The sequence below is a fragment of the Tursiops truncatus genome, chromosome 1 (assembly GCF_011762595.2).
Source record: "Tursiops truncatus isolate mTurTru1 chromosome 1, mTurTru1.mat.Y, whole genome shotgun sequence".
In the NCBI taxonomy this organism is placed as follows: Eukaryota; Metazoa; Chordata; class Mammalia; order Artiodactyla; family Delphinidae; genus Tursiops; species Tursiops truncatus.
Genome location: NC_047034.1, coordinates 53698372 through 53714600, shown reverse-complemented (window position 1 = coordinate 53714600; position 16229 = coordinate 53698372). Strand labels below are relative to the sequence as shown.

Genomic DNA, 16229 nt, shown 5'->3' with positions numbered 1-16229 from the left:
CGCTCTAGAGCCTGCGAGCCATAACTACTGAGCCCACGAGCCACAGCTACTGAAGCCCGCGTGCCTAGAGCCCGTTCTCTGCAACAAGAGAAGCCACTGCAATGAAAAGCCTGCACACTGCAATGAAGAGTAGCCCTCCTTTGCCGCAACTGGAGAAAGCCCGCGCACAGCAACAAAGACCCAACACAGTCAAAATAAATAAAATAAAATTAATTAATTAAAAAAAACCAGATCATTATAGTTCATGATACTGAAAAACAATAGAATCATCTCAATAGATACAGAAAAAGCATGACAAAATTCAACATCCATTCATGATAAAAAATTCTCAGCAAACTAGAACAGAACTTCCTTAACTTGACACAAAAAAATGCCTAATGCAAAACCTAAATCTAACATCATATTGATGATGAAAGACTGTAAGCTTTCCGCATAAGATCAGGAACAAGGCAAGGATATTTGCTGTCACCACTCTTGTTCTGGAAGTTCCTGCAAGTACAATAAAGCAAGCAAAAAAAAGAGAAAGGCACACATGTTGAAAATGAAAAGGTATTAATGTTTCTGTTTGCCAACATGATTGGCCCAAGGAATCGCCACACATAATCTCTTAAAAGTAAAGAGTGCAGTCAAAAGTGAGAGAGTGGCATGGACATATATACGCTACCAAACGTAAAATAGATAGCTAGTGGGAAGCAGCCGCATAGCACAGGGAGATCAGCTCGGTGCTTTGTGACCACCTAGAGGGGTGGGAGAGGGGGGTTGGGAGGGAGGGAGATGCAGAGGGAAGAGATATGGGAACATATGGTATATGTATAACTGATTCACTTTGTTATAAAGCAGAAACTAACACACCATTGTAAAGCAATTATACTCCAATAAAGATGTAAAAAAAAAAAAAGTAAAGAGTGCTTTAGCAAGGTTGTTGAAATGTAATTTATATTTAAAAAATCAATTGTTTTTCTATAAACTAGTAAAAAATGAATGGATATTAATATTTTAAATACCATTTTCAATAGCACCAAATATTAAACTATTTAGTTGTAATAATGTGCAAGATCTGCATTCAAAAACTATAAAACAATAAAACTATGATAAGAGAAATCCAGAAAGGACTAAATATGAAGAGATAAACCACGTTCATGGAATGGAAGTCTCAATGCATTAAGATATCAATTCATCCCATATTAATCTATAGATTCAATACTATCTCAATCAAAATTCCAGCAGGATTTTCTGTAGGTACTGGCAACTTGATTCTAAACTGTTTATGGGAAAGCAGAGAAAGTAAAGAGCTAAAATCATTTTCAAGAACAAAGATGAAGGATTCACACTAAATGATTTCAAGACTTAAGCTACAAATCAAGACAATGTGGTATAGTAAAAGAAGAAATACACAGATTAATGTAGAATCTAAAAAATGTCACACCCTTCTATCAGAAATGGACAGATACAGCAAGCAGAAAATCAGTAAGGACACAGTTGAACTCAACAGAACCATAAATCAACTGAATATAATTGATATCTACATATTACTTTATCCAACAACAGTGGGATACACATTCTTCTCAAAGTCACATGCAACATTCATCCATTCTGAGCCATAAAACACACCTTAACAAATTTAAAAGAATGGAAATCATACAGTGTATTTCTTAGACCACAATGGAATTATACTTGGAGATCAAACAACATGCTTCTAAGTAATACATAAGTCAAATAAAAAACCTCAAGCGAAATTTAAGAATATTTTGAACTAAATGAGAATGAAGATATAACTTATCAAAATCTGTGGGATGCAGCACTCAGAGGAATATTTATAGCACTGAATGCACATATTAAGCAAAGAAAAAAGATGCAAAATCAATAATCTGAGCTTCCAATTTAGGAAACTAGAAATAGAAGTGCAAATTAAATCTAAAGTAAGCAGAAGGGAAGTAATAAAAATTAGAGCAAAAGTCAATAAATTAAAATCAGGAAGTCAATAGAGAAAACCAATGAAACCAAAAGCTGGTTTGAAAAGATCAATTAAATCGATAAGCCTCAATGCAATCTGTAACAAAATCTCAATGAAGTTTTTTTTTGCAGAAATAGAATGAAATCCATCCTAAGATTTATGTGGAATCTTAATAGATCTAAAATAGCCGAAACAATCTTGAAAAAGAAGAAAAAATAATGGAAGACTCACTTCCTGATTTCAAAACAAAGCTACAGTAATCTAAACAGTATGGTAGTGGCATAATGACAAATATATAGACCAGTGGAAAAGAACAGAGTCCAAAAATAAGCCCTCAGAGATATGATAAAATGATTTTTAACTAGGGTGCTAAGACTTTTCAATGGAGAAAGGACAATCTTTTCAACAAGTGGTTCTGGGAAAACTGGATATTCACATGTAAAAAATGAAGTCAGACCCTTACTTTACACCATATACAAAAGTGAACTCAAAATGGATCAAAGCCACAAATGTAAGAGCTAAAACCATAAAACTGTTAGACGGAAAAATAGGCCATAAGCTTTATTACATTGGATTTGGCAATGACTTCTTGAATATGACACAAAAGGCACAGGCAACAAAAGAAAAAAATAGGCAATTTGGAATTCATCAATATGAAAAAATTGTGTGCATCAAAGCACATATTAATAAATCATATATAATGGATATTTGATAATCATGATAAGGGATTAATATTCAGAATACATAGAGAACTCCAAAACTCAATAACAACAAAACCCAATTAAAAAATTGGCATAGGGCCTGAATAAACCTTTCTCCTCAGAAGATATACAAATGGCTAATAAGCACATGAAAAAATGTTCAACATCACTATCACTGGGGAAATGCCAGCAAAGCAAAACCACAGTAAGATACCACTTCATACCCATTAAAATCATTATTAAAAAAAAAAGGAAAAATAAAAGAACAGGTATTGGCAAGGATGTGGAGAAATGGAAATAGTTGGGTACTGTTGGTGGGAATATAAAATGGTGCAGCCATTGTGGGAAACAGAATGGCAGTTCCTAAAAAAATTAAGTATGTATCATATGATCCAGCAATTCCATTTCTGAGTATATACCCAGAAGAACTTAAAGCAGGGATATGAAGAGATATTTTGCCATTCATGTTCATAGCAGCATTATTCACAATAGCCAGAAAGGGGAAGCAACCAAGTGTCTATCCATCAACGAATGAAACAAAATGTGGTATATTCATACAATAGATTATTTTTTGGTCTTATAAAAGAACAAAATTCTAACACATGCTACAACATGGATGAACCTAAAAGACATTATGCTAAGTGAAATAAACCAGTCACAAGAAACAGAAATTAGAAAGGTGATTGCCAGGGGCTGGTGAAGGGGGAATGGGGAGTTACTGTTTCAGTAAAACAGAAACAGCTTCTGACACAGAGTTTCAGGTTTGCAATACGAAAAAGGTTCTATGGATTGACAGTGGTGAAGGATGCACAACAATGTGAAGGTACTTAATGCCATTGAGCAGTATACTTTAAAATGGTTAAAATGGTTTATTTTATGTGTATCTTAATACAATTTAAAATCAAGGGACTTCCCTTGTGGCGCAGTGGTTAAGAACCTGCCTGCCAATGCAGGGGACACGGGTTCAGTCCCTGCTCTGGGAAGATCCCACATGCCGCGGAGCAACTAACCCCGTGTGCCACAACTACTGAGACCACGTGCCACAACTACTGAAGCCCATGCGCCTAGAGTCCATGCTCCGCAAGAAGAGAAGCCACTGCAATGAGAAGCACACGCACCGCAAAGAAGAGTAGCCCCCGCTTGCCACAACGAAGACCCAATGCAGCCAAAAATAAATTAAAAAAAATAAAATCAGTAAGTAATTTAAAAAAAAATCTCTTCCTACTTAAATTGCTCTTCCTACTTAAATTACTTCTATTTTCCTGAGGAAGTACACAAGTATTCTCAATAAAGGCTACCCCACTACATTATTTTTTAAAAAAAAAGTTTCATTAATGTAGCTTTGTATTCCAACATAAAAATGTCAATTGTAGCACAATTCTCTAAATAATTCAGAAATTCGAAGATAATTTCTTAAAGCAATTGCGAAGCGAAGTATTACAATCTATATATACTGTGGGTAAACAACTTGCTACTTTCTGATCTAAAACTTTTTTGGGGTCAAGCCAGTCATGTCATTTCCCTTTTACAGAATAGGACAGCTCTATCATTGTGAAATAAAGTTTTCAATGGTAGAGCCACCCTTGCCTATCTATCCACTAGTCTGCAAGTTACATGTTGAAAAGAAGGAAAGGGCAAAGAAATTAAGGCTATTAAGATAAAGGAAACCTGTTAACAGGACTTTATAAATATAATGATGAGAAGAACCAGGCCAAAACAAGACAGTAAGGTTAACAGAAAAGAATGAATAGTAAAGATGGATATACCAAAATAAAAAAAAAAAAAATAGAAGAGAGGTAAATTAAATTGGCAGAAAGAGGGCTTCCCTGGTGGAGCAGTGGTTAAGAATCCGCCTGCCAATGCAGGGGACACGGATTTGAGCCTTGGTCCAGGAAGATCCCACATGCCATGGAGCAACTAAGCCCATGCACCACAACTACTGAGCCTGCGCTCTAGAGCCCGCAAGCCACAACTACTGAGCCCATGTGCCACAACTAATGAAGCCCGCGCGTCTAGAGCCCGTGCTCTGCAACAAGAGAAGCTATGACAATGAGAAGCCCATGCACCACAACGAAGAGTAGCCCCCGCTCACCACAACTAGAGAAAGCCCGCACACAGCAACGAAGACCCAACACAGCCAAAAATAAATAAATAAATTTATATTTTAAAAAAAATTGGCAGAAAGAGATGTAGAATTTTTGCCTTGAAACATGATAAACTTCATTAAAAGATTCTGGTATGCAGTCAGAATTTAATATAATTCAAAATACAGAGATGTCTGAAGTTCATTTCATGGTATATATAAAGGAACTGGTTATAAAAATGTCACAGTGTGGCATGAACCCAGAAAACATTATCATAATGAAGATGCAGCATATTCATTTTTCTTTCACTCCAAGAAATATAGATTTTTGTGCTTAGTAGATTATGTTTAGAATAATCAGTAATCACAAAGGATTGTTATGAGTTTCAATAAATATCTGCATCTCTGTCAGTAAAAGGAATTAAGTTGGGGGAGGGAACTCAAATAGTACCTTTTGCATCATCAGAACCCGAAGCCAAGAGTTTAGGATCCATCAAATTAAAGTCAACACTCCAACACCTTTTCTCATGCTCCTGGATGGAGAAGGAAGACAAAGTAGTCTCAAACAGAATATAGATCTTAAAATAAATAAAGCAAAACAAACAAACTTGATACCAATTTATCACTATGGTGGGAGGGAAAAGAACTGGTTATGAAAACAAATGAGATGCAAAGTAGTTCCTAAACTTTTTATATACACATTTACAAAATTACTGCTTTTGGAAATTCATTTGATACATTCTACAAATGCAAGAAGTCTGAAGAGATGCTTCAGAGAAGCATCTCTTTGGAATTACATAGGTATAGAAAATGCTAAATAATGACTTTAAATTTGTAACTATAAAACACATGAAGCTCTACAATTATTAAAAAGTGAAAATGTGATACTTAAAACAAGTAACTAGTAACCTTATTTACCTGATAGACCTTTGACCTCTGTCCTGTGAATCCATCCCATAGGATGACGGTGCCTTCATAATCACTGCTGGCTAACAGGTTCTTATGGTAACTACTCCAACTGATACAGCTGAAAGAAAGGAATACTGTTAAGCCTCATTTTACATAAAAATAAATAACAATGGGTACAAAGAATTTTGATGTGTTCAGAAAGATTAGAACCCTTTCAAAATGGTTTACATGAGTTCACAATCATTATTCTGCCCACAATACATCTGGGAAGAAAGGTATCAAATAATTCCCAGATTTTTCAACTGAAACTACCAAGTTATGACCTGTAACCACTTTTCATGCTCGTCACGAGCTTGAAGATGGATATGATGAGCCTAAAGTTGCTACTGGCCATCCTTGATACATGAGAAAAGCACGTCTGTAAGTGAAGATAATAGAGGCCAAGGGGGCAATAACATGCCATGGCAGAATGACAGACCTAATCAGACTATTTAGGCCCCTGGATCCAGCTGTGCCCAATCATATAAACCAATAAACTGGTTTTGAATTGGATTTCTGTATTTACACCCAAATCTTAACTAATGTAAGTGTATGACTGAAATTTCAATTAAATGCATTTAACAGTTAGAATTAAATAAACTTTTAACATTTATGGTTTCAGCTATTCTCAAATGTTTCAAAACTGAGAATGCGACATCTAAAAATACACTCTTTTGGTTAGACACATATGCACATCATGCATACAGTAAAGCTAATGTATATTATAGAAAAAAGTCACCTAGAAAGCAAAGCAATTAACCTAGGTGATTTCCAAGCATTTGAACACAAAGCTTTTTTGTTCTCTACTAGTTGCATTCATGCTAAATTTTAGGGGTTGGAAGAGTTCATTTGCAACTTTAAGTATACTTGTTAGAATTTCTGGGAGAAATTATATGAAACAGTTAAGAGCCTTGGATTTAGATAGACCTGAGCTTAAATTCCAGATCTGCAACTTACTAGCTGCGGCTTTGGGTAATTTAGTTCACTTTCACAATTGGTGTGCTCCAAATTGGTTTTAGGCAAGCTTACATATTGATCCTTTCAGCCCCAAGCCCATAGTTTCCAGCCTTGAACTGTTTCCTTCTCTTTATTCCAAGATGCATAGAGTACTGCCATAATTTTTACATATGTCAAGACAGAAAAGGTAAACCCTCTAATCCATATTTTCATTATAGTAACATTTACTTGATGTGGGCCAAGTACTGTGCTGAGTGCATTATGTGGATTTACTTAAAGTACAATCCTATGAAATACATATTAGTATTAGAGCCCCTATTTTATAAATGAGTAGCATGAAATGGTTAGAAGCACAGATTCTGGAACCAAACTACTTCTGTTTGAATCCTGGCTCCTCCAGAGAATAGCTGTGCAATCTTAAGCAAGTTAATGAACCTTTTTGTGCTTCAGCTCCCTTGTGTATAAAATGGGGCAACAACGGTCAGCTTAAGACAAAGCACTTAGGACAATGCCTGCCACATTAGATTTCAATAAAGTTATGTCTTACTCACGTTGTATTCTTTTCACTTAGGAATAAAGTATATAAACTAATAACTATAACAGATTCTCAATCATGAGCACCACTGATGAATGAGCACTATCAGCCTACCATTTTTATGAACGAATTAGAAAACAAAAAAGAAAGCTATAACAAATAAAGACTACAATACTTGCTACATTATTAACATTATTAAAATGAGTACATATACACACTGACTATATGTGTCATTCATCCAGATAAAAAAGGTACAAGGATGACTGGAAAATGTTGAAAGTTCTAAATAAATTTATTATTAAGTGATTTCCTTACATCACTCCCTTTTAAGCCAGTGCCTATGAAAACAGGGAAGCTTGTTTTAAAAATACAGATTCTAGGATTCCTCCAAGATTTGGGGGTGGGGCATGGGGCGGGGGTGGAGATCAGAAGTAGGGTCCAGTTTCTGCAGCCTTAACAGTACTCAGGGTTTAAAAAGCACTAATTATGAACTCTAATCCCTAACACATGAAACTTAAATACTATGCCCTCATGAAAAGAAGCAAAATGTTCTTCTGAAAAGAATTCTTAAAACTGTAAACAATTATAATGTTTAGATATACGCATGCTAGAGGAAAAATTCTTAACTCTGAGACACTATTCATTGGGCTACGGGCAGAAGACCTAAATAGACATTTCTCCAAAGAAGATATACAGATTGCCAACAAACACATGAAAGAATGTTCAACATCATTAATCATTAGAGAAATGCAAATCAAAACTACAGTGAGATATCATCTCACACCGGTCAGAATGGCCATCATCAAAAAATCTAGAAATAAATGCTGGAGAGGGTGTGGAGAAAAGGGAACACTCTTGCACTGCTGGTGGGAATATAAATTGATACAGCCACTATGGAGAACAGTATGGAGTTTCCTTAAAAAACTACAAATAGACCTACCATACGACCCAGCAATCCCACTACTGGGCATATACCCTGAAAAACCATAATTCAAAAAGAGTCATGTACCAAAATGTTCATTGCAGCTCTATTTACAATAGCCAGGACATGGAAGCAACCTAAGTGTCCATCATCGGATGAATGGGTAAAGATGTGGCACATATATACAATGGAATATTACTCAGCCATAAAAAGAAACGAAATTGAGATATCTGTAGTGAGGTGGGTGGACCTAGAGTCTGTCATACAGAGTGAAGTAAGTCAGAAAGACAAAAACAAATACCGTATGCTAACACATATATATGTAACCTAAGGAATAATAAAAAAAAAGGTCACGAAGAACCTAGGGGTAGGACGGGAATAAAGACACAGACCTACTAGAGAACAGACTTGAGGATATGGGGAGTGGGAAGGGTAAGCTGTGACAAAGTGGGAGAGTGGCATGGACATATATACACTACCAAACGTAAAATAGATAGCTAGTGGGAAGCAGCCACATAGCACAGGGAAATAGCTAGGTGGCTTGTGACCACCTAGAGGGGTGGGATAGGGAGGGTGGGATAGGGAGGGTGGGAGGGAGGGAGACACAAGAGGGAAGAGATATGGGAACATATGTATATGTATAACTGATTCACTGTGTTATAAAGCAGAAACTAACACACCAGTGTAAAGCAATTATACTCCAATAAAGATGTTAAAAAAAAATACCCCATGAAAGGCCATCTACAATAAAGACCTTTATTTGATTAAGTGAAAGAAAGAGGATTTTCATCTGGCAAACAGAAAAACACTAACTACTAACCCCCACAGGGAAAAAGCAACCCATGTCTATAAAAAAGATATTCTGACGTATCCTCTGTATACAATTAAAGTGTTCACCATGAATGAGTAAGGAGTCTCACGAAAAGGTACCATAACAAACTCATACTAATTATAGATACTAACTGTTATATACACACTGCATTAGGCCAAGGAAATAATGTAAATACCTGATTTTGGAATTGCAGGTCATTTCATTTTCAGGGTAATGAATATCCACCGCATCCTGAATGACTGTGCCATATTCATAGACTTTAATCTTCTTTGTAACCCCAGCAATTGCAAAGTAGTCACAATCCCGGTCAAATTCAATACTAAGGGAAAAAGTACATACGTGGGTCAGTAAGACTATTTACCTACCCTTGTGATGTTTACAGTGACAACATTTCAGAATTTGTTTTTTTCTATTTCTAAAGTGATTCTGTCTACAAGGATAATAGATCTACTTGAAATGCCCTCAAATTGTACTAGACCTTATGTCCAGATTAAGTCATTGTCAAGGCATATAAAATTACAAGTGGTGGAGAACTGTGCACAGCTACACAATTCTGAACCATAGATGGTTCTTGTGTTCCTAGTAACTTGACGTGTTTTTCAATTTGGCTTTAGTAACCATATTACAAACGACACACCCAACTGTCAAGGCTAACAAGTAATACTGTAAAAGTAGTGAGGGAAGATTCAATAGTTTGGCACATTAAAAATACGTCAAAAGAGAATTGCCAATAAATCTTTCCATAAATTCTAGCTATTTCCCTTCCTACCATACTGTGGGGATGATAGGATTTCACAATTTTTAAAGTTATTTAATAAATAAATGAGTACACAAGCTGAATTACTGAAGCGATTAAGGAAGAGGTGACGACAAAAGGATAAAATACACATAAGAATGGAATCTTTGAATAATCATTATGTTTCCCCCAATCCATTTCTAATCTCCCAATCAGATATGATCTCTCTGATTTATGAACCACAAACAAACAAGGGAAAAACTAAAAATCTCTCCAATTCAAGTTACTTAGGAAATTCACCCCTCTTACTGACTTTTTAATAGAAGTTTCAAAATAAGCTACTTCAAAGCAGAGCACAAGGCTTTATTCACCTTTATAGACCTCAACTTGGAGTCCTAAAAAAGTTGCTACATAATCAGCAAGAATACTAAGTGACCTAATGGAATTAAGAGTAAAATGAATCATCAAATACATTATTTCTCAATGAGTTAAGCATCTTTCTAGAAGCTTATTCATAAAATTAGAGAATACAAAAGAATTCTTATTGATCTTCAACTAATTATATAATAATAATAAACATTCATTGACCACTCACTAACTATAACCACTGCACATATTAACTCATTTAACTCTCATCATAACCTATGAGATAAGTATTAATTTATCCACATTTTACACATGAGAAAACTGAGGACTAGAGTTGAGGTAACCTGCCCAAAGCATCTTGTAAGTGGCTAAAATGATATGCTAGTACTCTGCATATTTCAAGCATTTACTAAATGCATACAAATACCTACATGACATACTCTACTGCATAGATTAACTGTGATATCCTTTTACCAAAAAATATATGGTTAGTTAATAATATAGTAAGAATCTTTGCTAAGCTGATAATAAATAAGGAAAATAAGGACACATTAAGAATACTTCCCATAAAAATACACTTTTAAATGCTCAGTTTTCATTATAGCTTTAAATCCTTCCTTAATTTTATAAATTTTTTAAAGGAATTTGATTAAATGTCATTGACTATTGCACAATTCGGCAAATGCTCCCTCCAATACAGTATGACTATGTAGCAATGCAATAGATTTATCTGTACAACAATTTCAGCTGAACTGCTGTCTCAGCTAATGTCATCTGCCCTGCGGACTCTAATCCAGCATAACTGTATTGATGGCAACTATTCATCTATCCCAACTCAATTTATACTCACAGCCTCATGCCACAGAAGGAGAAATATTACTGTGTCTGTCAAAGGACAGAGTTATCAGAAATCCTATCCTTAACAGGAAATTTTGTTATGGCTGAGACTTCAAGGGAATACCAGTTATGTTATCTCTAAATACTTTTCCTCCTCCTACAAACATGCATGGCTAATAAGTCAAAAACATTCCAAATGTTGTACGAGTAAAAGTCAACATGCCACTTCCAAATTATTTGTTTTTAATACAAAAAAAGTTTAAACACTAACTTATTAAAATAAAAGTCAAAAGATACTGCAGGAAGAAAACTGGCATATAAATTAAAATGCTGTCAAAGGAATGGATTTGATGATATTAAATAAGAAATTGAGTCTATTATTTCTTCCTTTGCTACCTCGTTATTCCACACAGCTCTCTTTTTTCAACAAAGTTATTTTTTAGCTATATCAGATCATTATTAACTCCCATACTAAAAAATTAACTTTTTGTTTTGACTTTACTGCTATCGTTTTCTTACATTCTGGTTCTGTTTTCTTCTTAATATGTTAGTATTACAAGGACCTAGATAGTATCCTTTCTTAATATTCTAGGATATTGAGGTTTTCTGTAGTTTGAAAACAAGATTTTAATAGAAATACTGATCAAAAAGTATAAAGAATAGTATTATTGCTAGTAAATTCTGGTTAAAAGGAAAAAGAAGACAAACAGCTTCCTTTAAAAAAAAAAAAAATGCAAGTACTTCCACGTAATTAAGACTCAGAATTTAAGTACTTCCAAACATGAATCATTTGTTCCCAACCTCACACAGATTTAATCATATTTGTTCCCAAAGAAAACAAAGTTAGACTCTAGAAATAGATCATGGAATAACTCAAAAGAATAATGTAGTTTTCAGGTGCAGAGAGCTAATTCAAAATAGATGGGTTCTTATTTCACAATACAGTATTTCAACTGTTTTAATTTATGAAATCTGATAAAACAAAAATAATAAACAATGATTAGTTAGGCTGAAATAAAAACAAAAAGGTAAACAAATTAAAACATACTTGCTTGTGCAATGAAATTCAAAAAAGAACTATAAGAAGTCTTGTTATACAAAATTCATTTCTGCTATCCACTATCACCAGTAATAAAACAAGTGGTTTATGAAAGTTAATTGCAATAATAAATTGAGTTTCATAGAATTTTTTAAATTTAAAAGACATTTTGAAAAATTATATGAATGTGGACTTAAACATGAAAATAAACTGCATTTGTCTTTCACACTTGGAATGTTTCAACTGTTTTTAAAAAGTGATTTATTTAAGCAGTTATAAAATGTAATTCAGCTGTGGGAAACTGGCTATGTTCTTTGTCAAAAGGGCCATCAGTCACGTGATTAAGCATCAAGGCAACAGGCCACACAGGACACCTGATAAATGCATACATCTAGTACCGTGGAGCACAAAGCAATGTAAAGACGTCAATATCTCAAGAAGGGAATTTTGTCAGTATTCCCACTGTCATATTTTTATGTAATTATAAAACATGTATTAGCGAACAAGGTGAATTAATATCCCTGAACACTAGAATCCAATTTATCAAAAGAAAATGTAAAGTGGGGACTTCCCTGGTGGTCCAGTGATTAAGAATCCACCTTCCAATACAGGGGACACAGGTTCGATCCCTGGTCGGGGAACTAAGATCCCACATGCCGCGGGGCAACTAAGCCTGTGTGCCACAACTACAGAGCCCACGTGCACTGGAGCCCGCACACTGCAACTACTGAGTCTGCACGCTCTGGAGCCTGAGTGCCACAACTAGAAAGAAGCCCACACGCCACAACTAGAGAGAAGCCGAGCGCCGCAAGGAAGAGCCCGCATGCTGCAACTAAGATCCGATGCAGCCAAAAATAAATTTAAAAAATAGAATGAAATAAAAAACAAATTTTTAAAAAAAGAAAATGTAAAGTGAACAAAGTTGTTAAAGGTCCAATTCATTACCATGTTAGTGTGCTCCAAGAGACAGGGGCTGCTATAATTTCAAGGAAACAAAGAAAGGTTCAGAAATGGCCTTTTTAATGAAAAGAAATGAGCAGACCTTTAAAGAATACAAACACAGGGAAAGTACTTAAGAATTGAGGTTATTCAACTGACTTTCTTCCAAATCAGTAGTACCTGCGAAAACTTCCATAACATAATTAACACTATGTGTCAAGCATTGTTTTAAACACTTTACATAAAATATATTTAATCTTCAAATCTCTACTGTATAGATAAGGAAACTGAGGTATACTAAAGTTAAGTAATTTGCTCAATGTTCACTGGATAATTCCAAGTCAAGTCATCTAGTTTCAGAGTCTATGCTCTCAATCACTAAGCAAAACTCCCATTTTAATGAGAACAAAACAGCTAGTCTTCAAGGAACACACACAAAGGCAAGATAAACAGTAATAACAACATAAAATAATGGTACCTACTACATTTTATATATGACAGTAATGACATATCATAATTCATCCTGTGCAACAATTTAAATAGAGGGAGAAAAAAAGAGAGCAAAGTAGCCTCACAGGGTTTATAATTAGTGGGAAAATTTTTTTATTATTATTATTAAAATAAGCAAATGCCAAATGATAAGAACAAAACATGCCAGAGGAGTCAAGAGTCAATGATTACGAAGGCCCACTGGAAGAAAATGGATAATGCTTGAATATTCTCATCCATCAAATAACCAGCGTGCCTGCTATGTGCCAAAAATTGACCTAGCTGATGGAAAACCAGGACGTTAAACCAAAACACATTTGATAAATTTGCATAAATATGCATTAACACAAACCTGGACTATTGCAATAGCCTCCTTACAAGTCTGCCAGTCCTGACTTTTATCTTTTCTAATCCATTTGAAGGACTGATATTAGGTAAAATTTCCTAAAACACAGCTCTATTCACATAATTATCTTCATTTACTACCATGAAAAATCCAAACTCCATTACCGAAGATCCTTCACAACCTGGCTTGAATCTTTTCTTAAAACTTATTTTATTTTAAAAAATACATATATGTATAGGCAATGGTTCAAAAAGTATAGAGAAAAGCAATTCTCCCTCCCAATCTTGCCAAATAAGCACCCGACTGGCCTCCCTAGAGACAATTAATAGTTACAGTTTGTGCATCCTACTAGTTACCCTATGCATGAATAAGCATATATGTATTCATATTCTTTTTTTTAAACAAACACATTGGATGATATTGTACATACAGATTGGCACATCACCCTCTTCCCCCCACCCCTAATAGTATCTTGACAATCATGTCACATCAGTACATATTAGGGCTACGTCATTTTTTCCCCCAGTGGTTGCACAGAATTCCAACATATAGGTATATCATAAATTATTTAACCAGTCTAGCAAGGAACATTTACTATCTAGCATTGTTAAAAAATGCTGCAATAAAATAAATACCCTTCTATGTGTGTCATTTTTCACATATGCAAGAATATCCTTAAATATACCTGGATTATGAAGTGCTAGGTCAAAAATCACGTGCTTTTTAATATAGTTAAATAAAGCTAAACCTTTCTCCATCCAGATTAACACCACTAATAATTTCAATTTCGTCTCTGAATGTTCCATTTATTTTCTAAATCTAACTGAAACCCAGCTCCTCCCTGAAAATGCCGATTCCCCTAAAGCCCTCTCATGTTCCATGTTCAAATAGACTTGGAAATAAAGTCAGTGTCCTCCTTGCTATGCACAGCTTCTTCCAGCCATTCTCCCTCCTCCCTAAAACCTCCCAGGCTCAAAATCTCCTGTAACTTATATCATGCAATTTGGTCCTTGTTACTCCTTCTACCAATGCATTAGTTCTTGGAAATTTTAACTTTCAGCTCAATAGCACTCTCTCCAAATCTACCCTTGTCATAATTCTTAATCATTTCAATAATCACATAGATGATTATTCTAATACTCTGGTCTATCAGTTTCTTGACTTTCCCTTCTCCAAAGATCTTTTATTCTGCTCACTTCCATCTCACACAACCATGATCATACCCCAGGCTTTCTGATTACCAATAACTTCATTCCCTCCATAATTTCAATATATGACACACTGCTTTCTGACAACCACTTCCATTTGTTCCAGCTAACTCGCTGGCTCCAACAATCCTTCAGACCTTTAAGCCCATGGGAACCTAAAAATTCACAGATTTTATCACCACTGTCCCTCCATGCCTTGCATATTCACTTTTTCTTTACCCACCACAAGTTATGTAGTCAATAATTAGGACTCCCTCACATATAACTCTGTACTCCTTTACCATTTTTAATTCTCTTATTTCTTATACCTAAGAAAAGTTTTCTTTGGCAAAACTCTAACCCTAGTTAAATCTAGCTCTCTACTCACTCTACGCTTGAACTGGCACAGTTGAACATGGCTAGAGAAAAAAACATGTTCTCCCATCACATTTTAAATGCATGATCACCATCCTCAGGTGGAGCCCTAACACTGCCTAGGTTTATGGTAAATTTCCCTTGTCCCATATACTTTCCCATTTGCTTAAAAGAAAGGTACATACTTTCTTCATTCTTCTCAAATTTCCCATATCTCTTTCCTCTCAATCACTCTCAACAGATTATTTTGCTCTCTAGTTTATCAAAAACAAACAAACAAAAGAACGAGAAGGTAATTTCCAAAGGCTACCACCATCACATCCTCTGGTCGCTGAGTGAAGGATCCACGCTCCTAGACCTGACCAACATGTCTACTTGTACACTAGATCCCAGCTTTCCTTGCTTACTCTAGGATTGCTTCCTCAATTCTCTACCTCTCTCCTATATCATTCATTTCTTCCATTCTCCTGGATCTTTCCAATAAGCCTTTCAATATGTTTTCTTCCTTTAAGTGAAACACAAACATCTCTTAGCTAATTCTGTTCAGCTACCATCCTATTCTTTTCCTTTCTGATTGCAGAAATTTACCAAAAGAGTTGTCCATACTCACCGATTCCAATTCCTCTCCTCCCTTTCCCTTTAACCCACTGGAATGAAGCTTTCACCTCCACCACTGAAAATGCTGTATCAAGGTCAACAATGACCTTCAGTTTGCTAAATCTAACAGTCAAGTCTGAGTTCTTATCTTACTTGAATATCAGCAACACCTGACTTAGATGATCACTCCCTCCTCCTCAACAGAGTTGATTTTTCTCCCACCTCACTGGCAGCTCCATCAGAGTATGCATTGTTCATTCCTCCTCCTGTCTCCACTTTCACACTCAAGTATCCCAGAGCTCAGCCCTTGTCCCTCACCTCCTTTTAATCTCCATGGACTTCTTTGGGGAATCTCATCTAATCTTGAAGCTTTAAATATATACACT

General features: G+C 35.3%; 1 protein-coding gene across 12 annotated transcripts in view; it reads right to left on the bottom strand.

The window, feature by feature from the left end:
- COP1 (COP1 E3 ubiquitin ligase) overlaps positions 1-16229 on the bottom strand; it is a 276406-nt gene that overhangs the window by 109603 nt on the left and 150574 nt on the right. For all 12 annotated transcript variants that reach the window (XM_033854790.2, XM_019952343.3, XM_019952342.3 and 9 more), the window contains 3 exons: positions 9108-9251; positions 5657-5765; positions 5190-5271 (listed from right to left, as the gene is read on the bottom strand). In XM_033854790.2, the coding sequence (XP_033710681.1) occupies positions 5190-5271; positions 5657-5765; positions 9108-9251 (335 nt within the window). The remainder of the gene's footprint in view (positions 1-5189; positions 5272-5656; positions 5766-9107; positions 9252-16229) is intronic.